The sequence below is a fragment of the Trematomus bernacchii genome, unplaced genomic scaffold (assembly GCF_902827165.1).
Source record: "Trematomus bernacchii unplaced genomic scaffold, fTreBer1.1, whole genome shotgun sequence".
Classification (NCBI taxonomy): Eukaryota; Metazoa; Chordata; class Actinopteri; order Perciformes; family Nototheniidae; genus Trematomus; species Trematomus bernacchii.
In genome coordinates this window covers 1,898,551-1,914,003 of record NW_022987616.1, presented here as the reverse complement: position 1 = coordinate 1,914,003, position 15,453 = coordinate 1,898,551, and the positions used below count along the sequence as shown (strand labels likewise).

At 42.5% G+C, this 15,453-nt stretch overlaps 3 protein-coding genes and 1 non-coding gene across 5 annotated transcripts; all 4 read right to left on the bottom strand.

Moving 5' to 3' along the window:
- Positions 1-862: 862 nt before the first annotated feature.
- zgc:56231 (uncharacterized protein LOC406257 homolog) lies at positions 863-6,651 on the bottom strand. Its single transcript, XM_034132254.1, has 18 exons — positions 6,408-6,651; positions 6,217-6,312; positions 5,665-5,784; positions 5,441-5,579; positions 5,159-5,343; positions 4,996-5,038; positions 4,595-4,771; positions 4,368-4,479; positions 4,229-4,291; positions 3,953-4,099; positions 3,701-3,866; positions 3,438-3,617; positions 2,856-2,995; positions 2,114-2,279; positions 1,843-1,963; positions 1,620-1,690; positions 1,415-1,534; positions 863-1,259 (listed from the first exon to the last, which is right to left on the bottom strand). The coding sequence occupies exons 1-18, from the start codon at positions 6,495-6,497 to the stop codon at positions 1,044-1,046; spliced, it is 2,352 nt and encodes a 783-aa protein (XP_033988145.1). The 5' UTR covers positions 6,498-6,651; the 3' UTR covers positions 863-1,043.
- A 1,178-nt stretch (positions 6,652-7,829) lies between these two features.
- rps20 (ribosomal protein S20) lies at positions 7,830-9,368 on the bottom strand. Its single transcript, XM_034132647.1, has 4 exons — positions 9,238-9,368; positions 8,421-8,520; positions 8,168-8,241; positions 7,830-8,051 (listed from the first exon to the last, which is right to left on the bottom strand). Exons 1-4 carry the CDS (start codon positions 9,238-9,240, stop codon positions 7,869-7,871), a joined length of 360 nt encoding a protein of 119 aa, XP_033988538.1. The 5' UTR covers positions 9,241-9,368; the 3' UTR covers positions 7,830-7,868.
- Positions 8,311-8,378, bottom strand: LOC117484169. The gene has a single exon (XR_004556085.1). It is a non-coding gene; the product is annotated as a small nucleolar RNA U54 (small nucleolar RNA).
- A 4,783-nt stretch (positions 9,369-14,151) lies between the features above and the next one.
- On the bottom strand, positions 14,152-15,453 carry LOC117483916. Of its 2 annotated transcripts, none has more exons than XM_034132259.1 (5): positions 15,397-15,453; positions 15,246-15,300; positions 15,113-15,171; positions 14,305-15,040; positions 14,152-14,225 (listed from the first exon to the last, which is right to left on the bottom strand). In XM_034132259.1, coding segments are annotated over exons 2-4 (786 nt in total). In that variant the 5' UTR covers positions 15,248-15,300; positions 15,397-15,453; the 3' UTR covers positions 14,152-14,225; positions 14,305-14,315. The 2 variants fall into 2 exon arrangements, with proteins under 2 accessions (XP_033988150.1, XP_033988149.1); XM_034132258.1 differs by having other exon boundaries at positions 14,305-15,043; positions 15,397-15,452.

The window sequence follows — 15,453 nt, the reverse complement described above, 5'->3', positions numbered from 1 at the left end:
ATTTTATTCCAAGTTGCCCTCTATATCTCCGGCTGCCCCTGCACCTCTTCTTCCCCTGGATGATGCTTCATTCAATGGCTGAGGGTTGAGTTAAAATCCCAAATCTGCATCATGCACAAAACTCCACTCCCATGACAAGTTGTTACGGATGACAAAACATGTTTCGGATGCTAAAAAGGGTCCCAAAAAAGAAGCCAGAAAAGTAGAAAAAATAAAAAGTAATATAGTGATGCGACTCTTAAGCAAGATGCTAAGCCTGTGATTGACCCCCTTGCACTGACGCAGGTCAAGACGAAGAGCTAATCTCATTAAATACCACTGAGACAAGAGAGAGAGAAGAGCAGCTGTCTCTACCACAATGCCACTCTCACTAACTGAGAGGAGGCTACGCTCAGTTACCTCAAGCACATAACACCGCTTACAACTCAGTCACTCACTTATAAAAAGGTCCACATGGTATATAAAAGATTTACCCGAATAGAGGAAGTGTTACTCCTATTGGTTAAGAATGAAGGTATCTTACTGACAAAGTGTAAAGATAGACCAATAGGCAAATTAAATAGTGATGCACTTAGAAATTGAACATAGTACATGGTTTCTTTGTCCCTTCGCAACCTTTTGTGGTTCATTTCCCCCTCAGGCTGTAGATAATGGATGGCCTCATTTTGAACAGATTGATAAAAGGTTAGGCATGTTCAAAGCATAAATTCCTTGGCGTGACATTTCTTTAGTGTAACATGATTTCTATGTCAAAAAGCACAGCTTGTGGCCATGAAGGACTATATTCAAATGGTGCTGAGAAGTTAAGTTGTCCATATATGAGAGGAAAATATATTGTAAATGATAAGACAGGACTTAATTCTTAGAATTTTTGAAGCAATTACATTTTTATTAAAAACTAAAAACACATAATTACATAAGAAACACACAATCTGAATAAAATAATGTTATGCTTGCCGTTTCCTTTCCAGGTACCCTAAAGCTGTCCATGTATAGTTATTTAAAACCCAAATGATAAAATCTGTATCCAGATACTGGACTTTTTAGGGGTGTGCAGTCCTGTCTGTTTTTCTCGGCGTTCGGGAAGTTGAAGTCTTTCGTGGAGAAGTCACAGCGTCCCTGATGTTGGCGAGCAGGCCTCTTTTGGGTTTGAGCTGCACAGGGGGCTTCTGGGAAAGCTTCGCCAGTTCTGATTTCAGTGAGGCGATCTCCCGATCATTTTCAACGTTCTGCCATAGGGTTTCCTCCATTGATTCGGTCTAAAACAAAAACAAAAAAACTCCAAATTATATTCAGCAATAATTTCCATTCAGGTGAAGTCTTATGTTGGATCTGGTCACTGCTCAAATGTATTATTCTTAAAATGCATTATAAGTGCAATTTGCCATACGTTGTATATTTCTTATCACCTCACCTGATCCTTGGACTTTCTCTGTAAATCATCCAATTCAGACGATTTCTCCAGGTAGCCATCTCTGGCGTTCTGAAGTGTTACATTGATATCCTTCAGCCTTTTCTCTAGGGAAATGATCAACTGACCCAAAATAATGTGAAAATGATCACACAACCAAACCAAACCAACATTTAATTGGGACGCAGAATTATTGTATTCTTGTTACCTGTTGTTTATCCTCACAAATGCTGTCAATGGCACATTTTTCTTTGTAGAGATGTTTGCATTGATCATCCCCTGTGGGAAAAGAAAGTGTGACATTTATATCCCTTAAAACAAAAAGTTAAATGAAAGAAGATGGACAGGAGAGCATACAACACATATTCATACCAGAGGGCATTTCCTAAGAAAGGACAGTGCCGAGACATCTTTATGAATAATATACCAACCTGCTGCTTCTGTTGATTTATATGGATGAGTCTGGCACGACTGGTCCACTGTTGGAACTGCACACAATCCTCTGATACTGGACGTTAAACCCTCCAACTCAGAAACTTTGCGCTTCAGGGTCTTCAGTAAGACAGAAATGTGAAGTTTTATTGACAACCCAAAAAAAATAATCTGACTGCTTGTCAGGAGATATACCATACATAGCCAATTTGACAAACATTTCAACACCTGAATATCGGAATTTGAGCAGTGCATGATTGCATTACATACCTCTACTTTATCCTGTTCAGCAATGAACTCATCAACAGGTACGTAGTCATCTTCCAGATTGTTCATCGCACTCTGGTAGGCATGCTCTCTGATAGCATCCTTGTAAATCTCAAAAGTGTTCTCCAGCTTTTCTTCAGAGCTCTCCTTCAGCTTTTCTATCTGTCGACTAAACATTCCAAGCAAACCTTGATTAATAAGTTTAGTTTCATTTTTACTTTGACAAAGGTTCACTAAGGGAAGTTGTTGCTGACCAATGACCTTAGTTGCATATATGAGAGGGTTATGCATTTAGAACAAATATGCCGAAACAATTACAAAAAATGAAATCTGTAGTATTGATGCAATACCAGAACTGAATCAAATCAGGTTTTATTTATAGGAGCACATTAAATTAAATTAGATTTTTGGTCGAGCCAAAGTGCTGTACATGTAATAAAAACACTTTACTACAATAGCAACAGAAGACAATAATTTACAACAGCAAATATAAAAACAAAACACAGGGAAATGTCAGGAGTCGTACTCCGCTCTGACTAGAAGGCCAGAGAGAAGAAGTGAGTCTTCAGTGAGGATTTAAAAAACCCTAGGGTCTGGGCCGACCTCGCATGCAGGGGCAGACTGTTCCAGGGCCTAGGGCCAGCTGCTGCGAAGGCTCGGTCCCCTTGGGTTTTGAGCCTGGTCTTGGGCACCATCAGCAGCAGCTGAATAACTAGCCTTCTCTTGCAAATGAAAAATAACATACCTGCGGAGTTCCTCACTCTCCATGAGCTGCTGTAACATAGCATCCCCCATTTCATTTCGGATCTCCATTTCCTGAACAAGGTTTCTTTTTCGCTCTGCTAGTAGTTTTGTTCGCAGGCTCTCAATCATATTTGCAAGCTCCTAGAAGATTCAAAGTGAAACAGTTACTTGAGATAGTGAAGGTTAAACATTCCCAGACTGCTGTATTTATATTGGTCCTTTATAGTGTTTTGTGCTAGCTTGCAAACTAGTACTAAACTAAAACCACAAGCATCAATTTCATGGTGAGACTTTATAAGAAAGGTCAGGGGATCACTTAAGTCAGTAGGATCATCCTCTGGGGACCATGAATGTCTACAGAAGACTTTCGTTATTAGTGACATAGTTGAGATGTTTCAGTGAAGTGCTAGACTGACCCTTACAAATGTTATAGATAACAGTTAGGGTTTGTCCTATGATGTAAATGGCATGGGACTGACTTATAGAGACATAATCAAAGAATGTCTGACATACCGGATCTCCGATACATTTAGGAAACAGTTTTTGAATGTGATATGAATGTGATATGAAGAAGATATTGTACATTCTCCGTCGCCAAAGACATGTTTGCCTCGTCTTCCTCGTCCAGCAGCTCCTCCTCAGACAGGAAGCTCTCCAGGGCCTCGGTGTCTATCACCCCATTCTTCACCAGGGGCTTGCCATCACGGCCAACCAAACAAGGTCCAAGAGATTTCAGAGGCTTGTCTGGGATCACCTGCACCACCTACAGAGAGCACAGGTAGGATTAGGACTGAAGTGAATTCAGCTCATTGTACCACTCCCTTTCACATCATTATGTACCCAGACCTGTTTGGCAACAGCAGAGAATTTCATAACATGGAGAGTCTCATCGTAGGTGGAAGCACACTGGTTAATGTTCACGATCATGGACGCTCTTCCTTTGCCGCAGAACACAGCCTGGAAGAGCTTGGTTAGCTTACTCTCTCTGAAAGGGATGTAGCTGTTCTTCATTCTGATGAACACAGGAGAAAGAAAACTTAAACAAATGTCTAAATTGTAAAGGGTCAATGCTGACTTTCTTCACTTAAGCAACTGTACCCCTCAGTCTGATTGTTGTGTAGAGCAGTGAGGCACTTCCCCAGAATAAGCAGGGAGTTGTTGATGTTCCCTGCCTCCTTCAGCCTCTCGCCAAATGTCTTGGTTTTGTTGCATCTTTCAGAGCCAGCCAGGTCACACAGAGAAAACCTGAAGAACAAGAAATCAATTTATTTATTTTCTGTAGCTCCCATGGTGGTGGAGCTATCAGAGTGGTAATTCAGGATGCCAGTACAAACAACACAAAAGCAGCGTCTGAATGTTAATGACGTCACTTACTCTGAGATCTGTGTAACTGTACCGTCCTCGATCTTCAGTAACTTTATGGTAAATATGCTGTGGCTGTAAGGAAAGCTGGTGTAAGTTATGAAGACGGATAATGATGCAGAGTAAAAATGTGATGAAATGGAAAGATTGCCTTCTGCTGGATGACTGGTTCATCTTTGTGGCTGCGGCACTTCTGTTTTTGTTTCCAAACTGTAGTACTTTGGAAGCTTCACCCAGGGTGTGGATGTTTATCCACCTGAGATCTGAAATCATTTAAAAACACACATTGTTGTTCAATGCCATCATAAGCTACACAAAGACTACTGCTGATATATATTTCTGCCAATTTAAGAACACACGATTAAGTTGTGCACAAACCTTTGACATAAGAATTTCCAGCACCATCGTCGCACACTCGAAGAGAAGACCGTTTCTTAGACTTGGAGCCCAGGGAAGCTTGAAGCAGATCATACACACACTCATTGTAGATTTCAAAGAATGCTACCCATAATGCAAACTGGCTGCTGTCTGCTTCTGTTGGGTTGCTTGTCAACGCTAAAAAGAGAAGAACAAGAGAGCAGAAGACAAAACTAAAACTTCTGAGAAAGAACCGGTAGCATTGTTCTGACCTACACTCTCACCAGAGTCTACAGTGGGACAACTTACATCTTAAACGGTTTATAAATTGCCAGACAATTAATGTTTAGTGTGTAGAATTAGAAAGGGCTACCAGTTTGATTGTAGGATAAAGAAGAGTATGCGGGACAGTCGTCACTCACCAGAACAGGACTCTAAACCACTGGATCCAAGAGGTGCACACTCCTATATGGGAGAAAATAGATATACATGTTAAAGCATTTCTGGTTTTATTCATTTTAAATTCTTAGGAATATTTTCAGCAAAGGCTGAGAAAGCATCTCAGGTCTGATATAACTCGCTCACTTCTTTGACTGAAGCAAAAATGGCCGCTTTAGCACTCTTCTCCTGCTTGACTTGGTCAGGGTCCAGATATTGGGCATCATTCCTGAGGTAGGGCTTCAGGTCCATCCCATCATACAGATGGCCTCCTATGTACTGAAAGGTGGCATCCAGCACCCGAGGGAGTATTCCCGGCTCTTTTGGAGTTCCTAAAACATTTTATTATGTTCAAACTGGCATAGGACTTCATAGGACATGTGAAACTGATACAAGTGCATTCCATTGTTGGTGTGTTTCCATCTTTACCTTGGATTGTGTAGGTTTTCCCAGCATTGGTTACACCATAACTGAATAGCAGTGCATTCTTCCCATCCACGAAATCAGACATCTGGCTTTTGACTGTGGCCTCAAATAGCTCAGACTGCATAATTTCTGGCCCAAAAATCTAAAAGCCAACAGAAAAACAGTCGGTTGGATATAAATGAGAGTGCAGATATGTAAATGTTTATACAATTTCAAATGCTGCAGACCTGTGAGAAGGAGAACTTGTGCAGCGACATGCCAATGCCCTTTTCACTGCTCTTCATGGTGGCAGAACCCTTTGGTGCATTCAGTGTCACAGTCTGGCTGTTTTCAATCCCTACACAGTCCTGAATGGGGAAAAAAGCTAAATTATGCACAGTAGTTCATAAAAAGGTGCATTTTGACAACTTTTAACTTTCTATAACTGAGCTTAATTTCCCAAATAAGACATTCAGATCATAGGACCAATACGTTATTTTTGAAAAACACAATGGTCATGGATATTTATAATCACAGGTTATGTTTGAAGTTAGCCTTTTATTTCAATTACGTGGATTAAAATGTAGTTAGAGGTACAGGGGATGTATATTGCAGTTAGGGACAGCGTCCAAATAAAATATAAATAATGCGGAGGAGGCTCTTGCGTTTTATTGAAAGTAAATATAAAAGTGCCCTCCCAAAGTAGATTCCCTGGGTTGAAAAACCCTCTGATCATATTCATTGTTGCTTTTTAGCTACTGTATTTAACACTACATGGACTGCTTGGCACCGTGCTGTACCTGATCCTCCTTGTCAGAGAGTTCCTCTTTAGAGAAAGGCCTGACTCTGAGGTAAACTCTCATGGTCTGCTGCTCAGCTCCACCTGGCAGCTCAGTCTACAAACAAAGAAGACAATCCCACTACAAATTAAACCTGAAAATATGAAGTGGATCACTGTTAGATAAAAACAAAAAAAAGGGAAAAACCTTACCTGCTGGGATGAAGTTGAAATATAAGTAATGTCCATGTCACCAGTTTGCATATATTCGCTGTCTTCATTGGTTAAATTAACTGTACTCATTTTGAGACAAAGCAGCTCCAACAAGCCTAATGTACTGAACAAAGTAGTGATCACTTTTCTACACAAAATAAGATTTAGCCAAATGTATCGTTGGAAGACAATAGACCGGAAAATGGGCCCTTTGAAATGACTTATTTCACCCACATGTAGGTCGGCAGATGGAGGCGGAGCTTGTAGGCCTAATCAGTTTTAATTGAAAGCAGGTCTGAAGTCAAGCAAATCACCTAAGACAGATCAACCAGCTTCCAGGACTCCACTTAAGCTAACAGGTATATGCCAAATCATCATTTGAGGATGATTTTCTGAATATCTCAGTAGTTATAGGGGATGAAAAATGGTATTTAAGTCATGTGTTAACTTTCCTTTAATGGTCTCCTATTACACTGTTTTTCATCAATATATTATAGGTCTCAGATATATACAAAACATGTCTCTGAAGGGTTTGACTCGAAAAACCAAACAGATCATTGCAGCATCCCATAATCCCGTTTCAAAAGTGCTAGGAGATTCAGGTGATAAGGTGAGCGGGTGTTACCTTGGTTGGTTATTCGCTAATGGTTACACAAGCCCAAAAATCGTATGACACCAAGTGGCCAAAATCTGATTTTCAGGTTTTTATATAAATGGATCAGGACACAAAGTGAGCAAATCTTTTTTCCTGAAACTTTCAGAATCTCTTTACACATGTTCATGTGTAAGACATGAAGTGGATTTTGCATAAAAGACAACCTTTAATAGGCCAAATAGTAAGACTGTTTTTGTTAGTCACCTAAAGTTACAGCAATATACAAAACTCAGCAACTATATCTTTACTTGGTCTAATACGACCATTGCTATATGGTTGCTAGTCATTCTGTATCCATCACTTGTTTTTTTTGCCTAAAAATAGTCTGTACCTTTCAGATCTGAGCTATAAACAAGCAAAGGATGACTTTATTAAAAAAAAAGGGCAAAATAATGTGCGGTGAACATTTTCTTATTTTTGGCATTTCAACTCTAACGCAGCTTTGATATGCAATGGTCATCTTCATTCCCATTCAAGTGGGCAGTCAACAAATGAGAATGCATTAAATTCTTTTGAGAACTGCACAAAGCTGTATAATACACTCCACCGAATTAGCGAGGAATTAGTTGTGGAAGAGTGGAGAATCTATTGCCCGAGTGTAGTAAACACCATTAGTTCAATTAAGTACATCCGTCAGGTGAAACTAAAAAAAAAATCATGTTTACTAGTTTATTATTTTCAAAATACCTGTCGCACAAACTGCCATTTAAGGGCAGTTGAGCTTTAAATATAGTAATATGCTTCAGAAAGTAACAGCAGTCAATAAATACAGTTTTTTTATTTCTTTATTCAGTCAGCTGCATCATTTATGCATCAGCGATGGTTACTTCAACCTCTACACCAGGTTCGATGCTGATGGAGGTGATCTGCTTGACGATTTCAGATGGACTGTGCAGATCAATCAGGCGCTTGTGGATCCTCATCTGGAAGCGATCCCAGGTTTTGGATCCCTCACCACAGGGAGTTTTCCTGGTGGTGATGCGCAGGGTCTGGAGGGGGGGAGAAAACAGTTTTAGCTTGAATCCAAATTGCCACATCCAAGTTACTGGGAGCCTATATTCGATGTATTAATATAAATACATTTCAGGTGTATGTATATCAGTACCTTGGTTGGCATGCGGACTGGTCCCTTCACCTTCAGGCTCTTCTCCTTAGCCCCACGGATCAAGTCTGCACAGACTGATTACAAAAAAAAAAGACCATTTTAAAAACACGAGCAAACAAAAATGTCCTCATGATATTTTAAAGCAATGGCTCAGAATAGCGTATATCACATCGTCATGGTTTATCCGATGGAAGTGTGTCTTCATCGCTCACATACAGGTTACATTTCCACAAAGTATTATGAGCTTATTTACCTTTCTCCAGAGATTTTACATTGCGGCTGGTGAGGGTGATGCGGATGCGGTGAATGGCAACCTCAGTCTCAACAGGTGCCTTTCCAGTGTCCTTGAAAGCCTGAAAAAAGTGTGTGGGGGGGGGGGGGGAACATAAAAACACTAGTCTTGAAATACCATTATGTTTAAAAGGACTTTTAAAATGATATGCAACATAACTATAGGGCTTAATCCATGAAGAAATAGCATATGATGATTTTTAAGTTAAATAAGCCGGGATAGAACTTCAAATGGTTACGGATTTCAAACACGCTGGAGATGTACGTGGAGCACCTAAATGCATCACGACGAACTAGCACGTGGAATTCCTAATATTAAACTATTAAAAAGTATTTACTACAAACATTGTCGTTTAAGATAACCCATGGACTAGTTCCACCGTCGATGCATGCACCCAACTTGTTAATAAGCGGCCATCTGCTTTTTCTCTTTTTCCAACTATATGACACAATGGGGGCACTACACTAACATGCTGCAACTGTAAGCAATGGATGCTGGAGCACTTTAAGTAGGCCGAATTATAGAGTGCGTCTTGATTTACGATATACAATATTTCTTATGTACCAACAGGTTTATAATGTTGTTAAACAGAGGATTATTATTACGCAGTCCAGTTAGTGAATGATATCTGGCGGGACATCTACTTCGGGTAGCTTAAGCTGTAGCTAACGTTAGCAAGTAGCCTTCATTAAAATCGTTTAGGTTAAGCAATGAAACACAAATTCACTACTAGGAAACTTTGCTTACAAGAGAATAGTTATATTCAAACAACACATACCATTTTGAGTATCCCTGACCGACTTATTCGGAAGAAATTCAGACGAACAGCGGTGAGCCAGGAAAATGAGCTACCAACGTGGTTTAGCTCTTGAGAAAAAGGAACGAGGAGAGGCCCGCTTCCTGGTTATGTACTGCTCACCCGGAAGTCAGACACTTCTTCGTTAGTGTTAATGCTATATTCAACAGTGGCATCTAGTGGATTCAATGTTGTAGTTTTTTTGGGGCAGTGACTGTTTTTGTGTTTATCTTTTTGACAAAGTCTATAGGCCTACTGAAGTATTATAGCTTTATTCATTACCTATTTTATGTCGTTTTCTTGATTATTTCCCTTGTATGCTTCTTTATGTTTCTTCTCAAATACATCTCAGGGGTTAATATTGTACTTCTTACTCTGCTTGGCTACATTTTTCTGACAGTCAGATTTAATTATTTAACAGATACCAATTTCTCACCCTCTTTCAGTCCAGTGGATCCATCTGAAGATGTTTTAATTTAGATTGTTTTCTTTAACAAAAACTAAACTAAAGGATAAAGGATTCTTGTATGTTTTGAGAAAACCCTCCCAAAAAACTCATGCATCATCAATAAGCTAAAGATGATGAACATGGTGGCACAATGTAATGATCTTGTAGAATGCAGCCTCGGTTATTTAGGTTCATTTAACATCCATTTGGAAAAAAAAGAGCATAAAGAGACAGGTTAAACATTGGTCTTTAAATGGCCTTACGTTAAGGTATTTGAGACTGTCAACATTTTCCTTGATTTCATAGAAGGCTTCTCAATTCTCTAATGTCCCCTCCTCGACTTCCCTCCTCGACTCCTATCCTCGTGTCTTAGTCCCGCCCACAGAAGATGCGAGCGGAGGAGTCGAGGAGGGGAACCGAGGAGAGAGGAGTGGAAGCAGCAGGCGGTTAGAGAAATGAGAAATCCTCTCCTCTGAGTAGTCATTTTAAAGAGACGTCCATTCATGATGACAGGAGGCACCAGGGCCGGCCCTGACCAATTTGCTGCCCTAGGCAAGATTTTAGCTGGCGCCCCCCCACCCCAAAATGCAGACACTCACTATGACTCACGCATGCATGCACGTGCACGGTTGTGGCATGACCACCAAAACAGAAAGATATGGACACAAGATGTGTGCAAAACGCAAACATTTTTTTAGTTTCTTATCCATGTGAACATGATTTAAGTGGACCTAACCTCCTCTAGGGGGGTCCGGGGGCATGCTCCCCCGGGAAGATTATTTTTTTTAAATATTGAAGTTAAAAGCATCAATCTGGTGCACTTTGAGAGCAAAATGAAGAGATCTATGGATACATCTCTCAACATCAATATGAAACAGAACTGTAAACAGATTTACTTTTTCTTTATGGATATTTTACAAATCACTCCCCTTTTAAACTCTATTCTTGTTTATTAATAACAACTTTTTTTTACTGTCATATGTATTTTATACCTGTTTTTCATCTATTCTCTTATTTTTTTATAACTACAATGATCATATAAAGGTGTGCCTTTACCTCACTGAGCTGAGGTTATCAGAGCCTCTCAGTCTTTCAGGAGAGAGCTCTCTAAAGCTCCCCCCCCGCGGCCGCTTACACAGTCAATTCTAATGTTAACAAAAGCACACAGAAACTGTGTACGTTTTTTGGGAGTTTGATTTATTTTAAATTAACACAAATACAAAATTAAAACCTATAATTGCACACTAAAACCATTATTTCAAAAAAAGAACAATTTCACATAAACCTCTGGTTTTTACTGGGGCTGGGGCAGTTCAACTTGATTTTGGGGGGGGGGGGGTGCGCCATAGTTTATGCACGCTATACACAATATAGGCGTAGTTATGTTAGTATAAGATAATAAGATGTACTTTGTTGATCCAAAATTGGGAAATTGTGTTATGAAATTTAAAAAATATATATTTTTTAAATTTCTAACTTTTTTTTTTTTTTTCTCCCCAATTTGCACACTGTGGTTCTCCATGGCCCTGAGCGACAACCTGCCCTTGGGGGTGGACGCGTTTGCACACGAGCCATGGCCAAGGAAGCTGCTATACGCCTTTCCACCGCTGCGTCTCATTCTCCCTCTCCGAGGGAGAGTGAGGCGAGAACGTCTGGCAGTCATCCTAGTAGCACCGGATCGCGTCGGGGCTCCGTGGTACTCAGAGGTGACACAGATGAAGGTGGGCCAGCCCTGGTAGCCCCAGTTCTGGGGGGCGATGTCTCAAGAGGCAGGTGCAATCGGGGCGTTACCCACTCTGGGCCTTCCTCTCCAGGCTTGGCTCCTGAGAGAGACAGGCTGAGACAGGGTGGATTGTCTGACAGCGTTAGGCGCCGTTTACACGAGGAGAAAACTGCTTGTATCTGCATAGTTTCGCGTGCGTATAGCCCTATTATTTACACGAGGCCGATAGAAACTGACCCCACAAACAATAACGGGTCCCAAGGTGGATAGATTTGCAAACGAAACGCTCTGGGGGGTCAACCGAGTCCGTGTAATCACCTCTATACGAATATTTCCTGAAAAAATTGCGATAGCCCCACCTCTCTGCTGTAGCAACTATCAAAAATAGCTGTGTTAATTAAACGCACAAGGGGTTCTTGAATGAAATAATATTATAAAAGGCAAACCAGAATTGTTAACGCCCAATATACTCCTTAAACAAAATAAACAGAGTCAGATTTCATGCATTGATCCATTATATTGACAAAGGTGCGATCTCACCCGGTGTTTGTAGAGAATATCTCTCTTTCTGAGCCGTCCTCTCCACAGAGACGTGCTTCTGGTCGATGCAATATCCACACATTCGGTTTCTTTCAGTTTCAGTTTCGGGGCTTAAACAGAAGGGTAGCCATGGCAACATTGCAGGGGGCTGCTCGGGTTGCTCTTCTTCGCGGCTTTTGGTGTATTTTGGCGGAAGTTACAGCGCCACTTACAGTCCCAGCATATGTACTACAGCGTTTCCAGCGGCCTCGTTTGAACAGACACGTTAAATGAAACAAATGCATGTGAACGGAAGACTTTTTTGAATACGCATACTGTGCATAAACGCAAACGGTCCCGTGTGAGCGGGGCCTCAGTCTATCCAGGCAGCGAGAGCAGGATCCACCACAGCCTGTTACAGGCCGAAGTGGCTGGGATTCCAGCGATGGTGTGAGGATCGGAGAATAGAGCCCCTATCTTGTGAGTTGGGCTCTATTTTATCCTTCTTACAGTTATTGGTGGACAGAGGGCTTGCTCATTATACGGTAAAAGTGTATGCAGCAGGTCAGCCTTTTCTCATCCACTGATGGTGCGGTTTTTACAGGGGGTCAGGAGGCTGCGCCCAGTAGTGCACGGCTCCGCCCCGCAGTGGGACCTGCCACTGGTGCTCGAGGCTCTGGTCACAGAACCATTTGAGCCTCTTGAGCTCTCCTCCCTGAAAGCACTGTCGTGGAAGACAGCATTGCTACTTGCCTTAACGTCAGCCAAAAGAGTGTCCGAGTTGACCGCTCTGTCGGTGCACCCGAGTTGCCTGTTGATTCGGGGTGACCGGAGCGGGGCGACACTCAGACCGAACCCCTCCTTTGTGCCCAAGAGCCTAAGGAGTGCGTTCAGGTCGAGGGCTATTCAGTTGGGGGGATTTAGTCTTCCATCCCATGGTGGGGCCAGGGAAGTTAAATTACACCTCCTCTGCCCGGTGCGCGCGTTAGCATGTTATGTAGAGCACACAGCTACCCTGAGACGCACTGAACAGCTGTTTGTGTGCTTCGGGGGCGGGGTGACTGGAAAAGCTCTGTCCAAGAAACGCCTGACAGGCTGGCTTTGCGGAGGCATTGCACACGCCTACGAGCGTGCAGGGAGAGCCTCTCCCACGGGGATCCGTGCGCACTCCACACGAGCTGTGGCTGCGTCAACAGCTTTGTTCAGTGGTGTGAGTGTGGAGGATATATGCACAGCTGCGTCTTGGTCAATGCCAGGCCTCTTCATAAAGTTTTATCTCTTGGATATGTCTGGCTCTTTCTAGGCGTCTGTGCTTGCTGGGGCAACAGTATCTGAGTGTGGGGACATGGGGGGCACTTGCGCTCTCCCCGTGTTCCTTAGGGATTCGGGAGAGAGGGTGCATAGTGAACCCATACAGGGCTGCGGACTTTCCCCGTCTGCCTATAGGCGGACGCAGGGGAGCCCTCAGCACTGTTTGAGCACACTTTTTTGCATGGCAAGCGCGTCAGGGTGTGCTCTATCGGCCGCAGCCCGGACTTCTCCACGGTTACAACCGAGGGAGAGGCGAGTGAGGCGCAGCGGCTGCTAAAGCCGGTCAGGGACAGTGAGGTGGAACGGTGTGTTGGACGACAGTGCGTGCATACATCGGGGCTCCCATAGAGTCCAGTAGAGGGCGGAGCCTGTGAGAGATATAACGCCAGGTTACATATTGTAATCCTTGTTACATTAACACAGGCGGAGCCCTCTACCCTGGGGCACTGTCTGTCCTATACCGCTCACTGAAGAGTGGTGTAGGATGATGGTCAGGAGGCGGGGCCTCCTTTTATACGGAAGTGAGATGCGCGCGCATTCAGGTAGGCCCGCCCCGGGGCCGGCTACGTCTATAGAAATCTCAGTAGGTGAATGCTTGCATGATAAGGTAGTACCCATAGAGTCCAGTAGAGGGCTCCGCCTGTGTTAATATAACAAGGGTTACAATACGTAACCCGGTGTTTTGTGTCCCATGGCTAAGTGATAACACTTCTGTAAACGCAAGCATTACAAACAATAAAATAAAGCCAAACCACCTCAAGGCCATCCCCTTTTCAGTTTCAAGTGAGAGTTTCTACAGAGCAGTTGGTTGCTGCAGTTTAAGTTGTAAGCATTTGCAATTTCACCAAAGTCATATTCTGTGACAACATTCCAAAATAAAGACAGATTTACAAAAGCCTTTGTGAAAGCACAGTTTATTGGTATATTGACATTAAGAAAAGCAGCAGTCAGTCATCTGGAACTGAAGACCTGCAAAAGCAAAAACATTTGTGAATCATCAGTTGGATAATGGATACAGAAACAGGGCATTTAGAAAATTGTGTCTTACCAGCAAGGTCTTTAGAAGACATATTTGCTTTGAGCGTTACCAGCAGCACTTTCCCTGGGGTTGCCGTTGTGTCTGGGTAGTGGCATGGGCCAGGGAACAGGCTCTCCTGGGATGTAGCGGGTTTGAGCAACTTGTGACCTTTTGCGTTGGTATCTCGAACGCGAGCTGAAGGAGTAGACTGGCTCCAGACCAGCCACCTCGCTGAAGACTGGCTCAGGTTCCTCTTCACCAGCAAGTTCAGAGCTCAAACCACCCCCTACTTTAGTACTAGCGGAGCTACCATAACCGACAACTTGAGCATTGCCGTTATACCCATTCCCTGCATATGCAACCTCAGGCTCACTGACCTGAGGGTTGTTATAGCGCCCATCCATCAAACTAGCATCTTTTAAATTATAATAGCTACCAACATTGTTCTCTGGAGCACTGGTGTCATATCTATACGCAACCTCAGGTTCACGAACCACAGGGCTGTTATAGCGTTCATCCCTTAAACTAGCATAGTTATCTTTAACCACAGCCATGTTAGGGCTGCGGTAGAAATCTGGAGCCCTGTAATTGCCAGGGCCAGCACTGGAACTGGCCTCTTGAAGAGCAGGAAGTTCAGGAGCTTTGTTAGATCTTGGTACGGGTACACCTGGTAGATGGGAGCTGCTGCCCAGGTCAGAACTCGCCCCTCTTCCCCAATACCCATAGTTAGAAGGGGGTGGCCAATGCATGAAGCGTGGAGCAGCAGCTTCTGTTTCAAAAGGAAAAACATGTTAGCACTTTATTTTATTGTAAAAATCTTAAGGCAATATCGTCTCACCTTGTTGTATAGGATGACAGGTTATGTAGCCAATAAGCATGCAGGAAATCCACAACATCCTGCAGAGAGATTTCATTTTAGATTAGGTTTAAATCTTACCAATCAATAAGCTACAAGTCAGTTATCTACTCACATGATTTTTGTTAGGTAAATTCAGGATATGTATGCTGTGTGATTTCTTCAAGCAACTGTAGAGGTAAAGCATAGACAAAAGTGGTCATATTAACAATTAGGTAGCACAAAGTACAAATAAAAAAATTAAACACCCAAACCACAGTTAATACCTGCTAACTGCAACAAGCGTCTCCAACAAGTAGCTTTCCACAATGTCTTCAGAATCC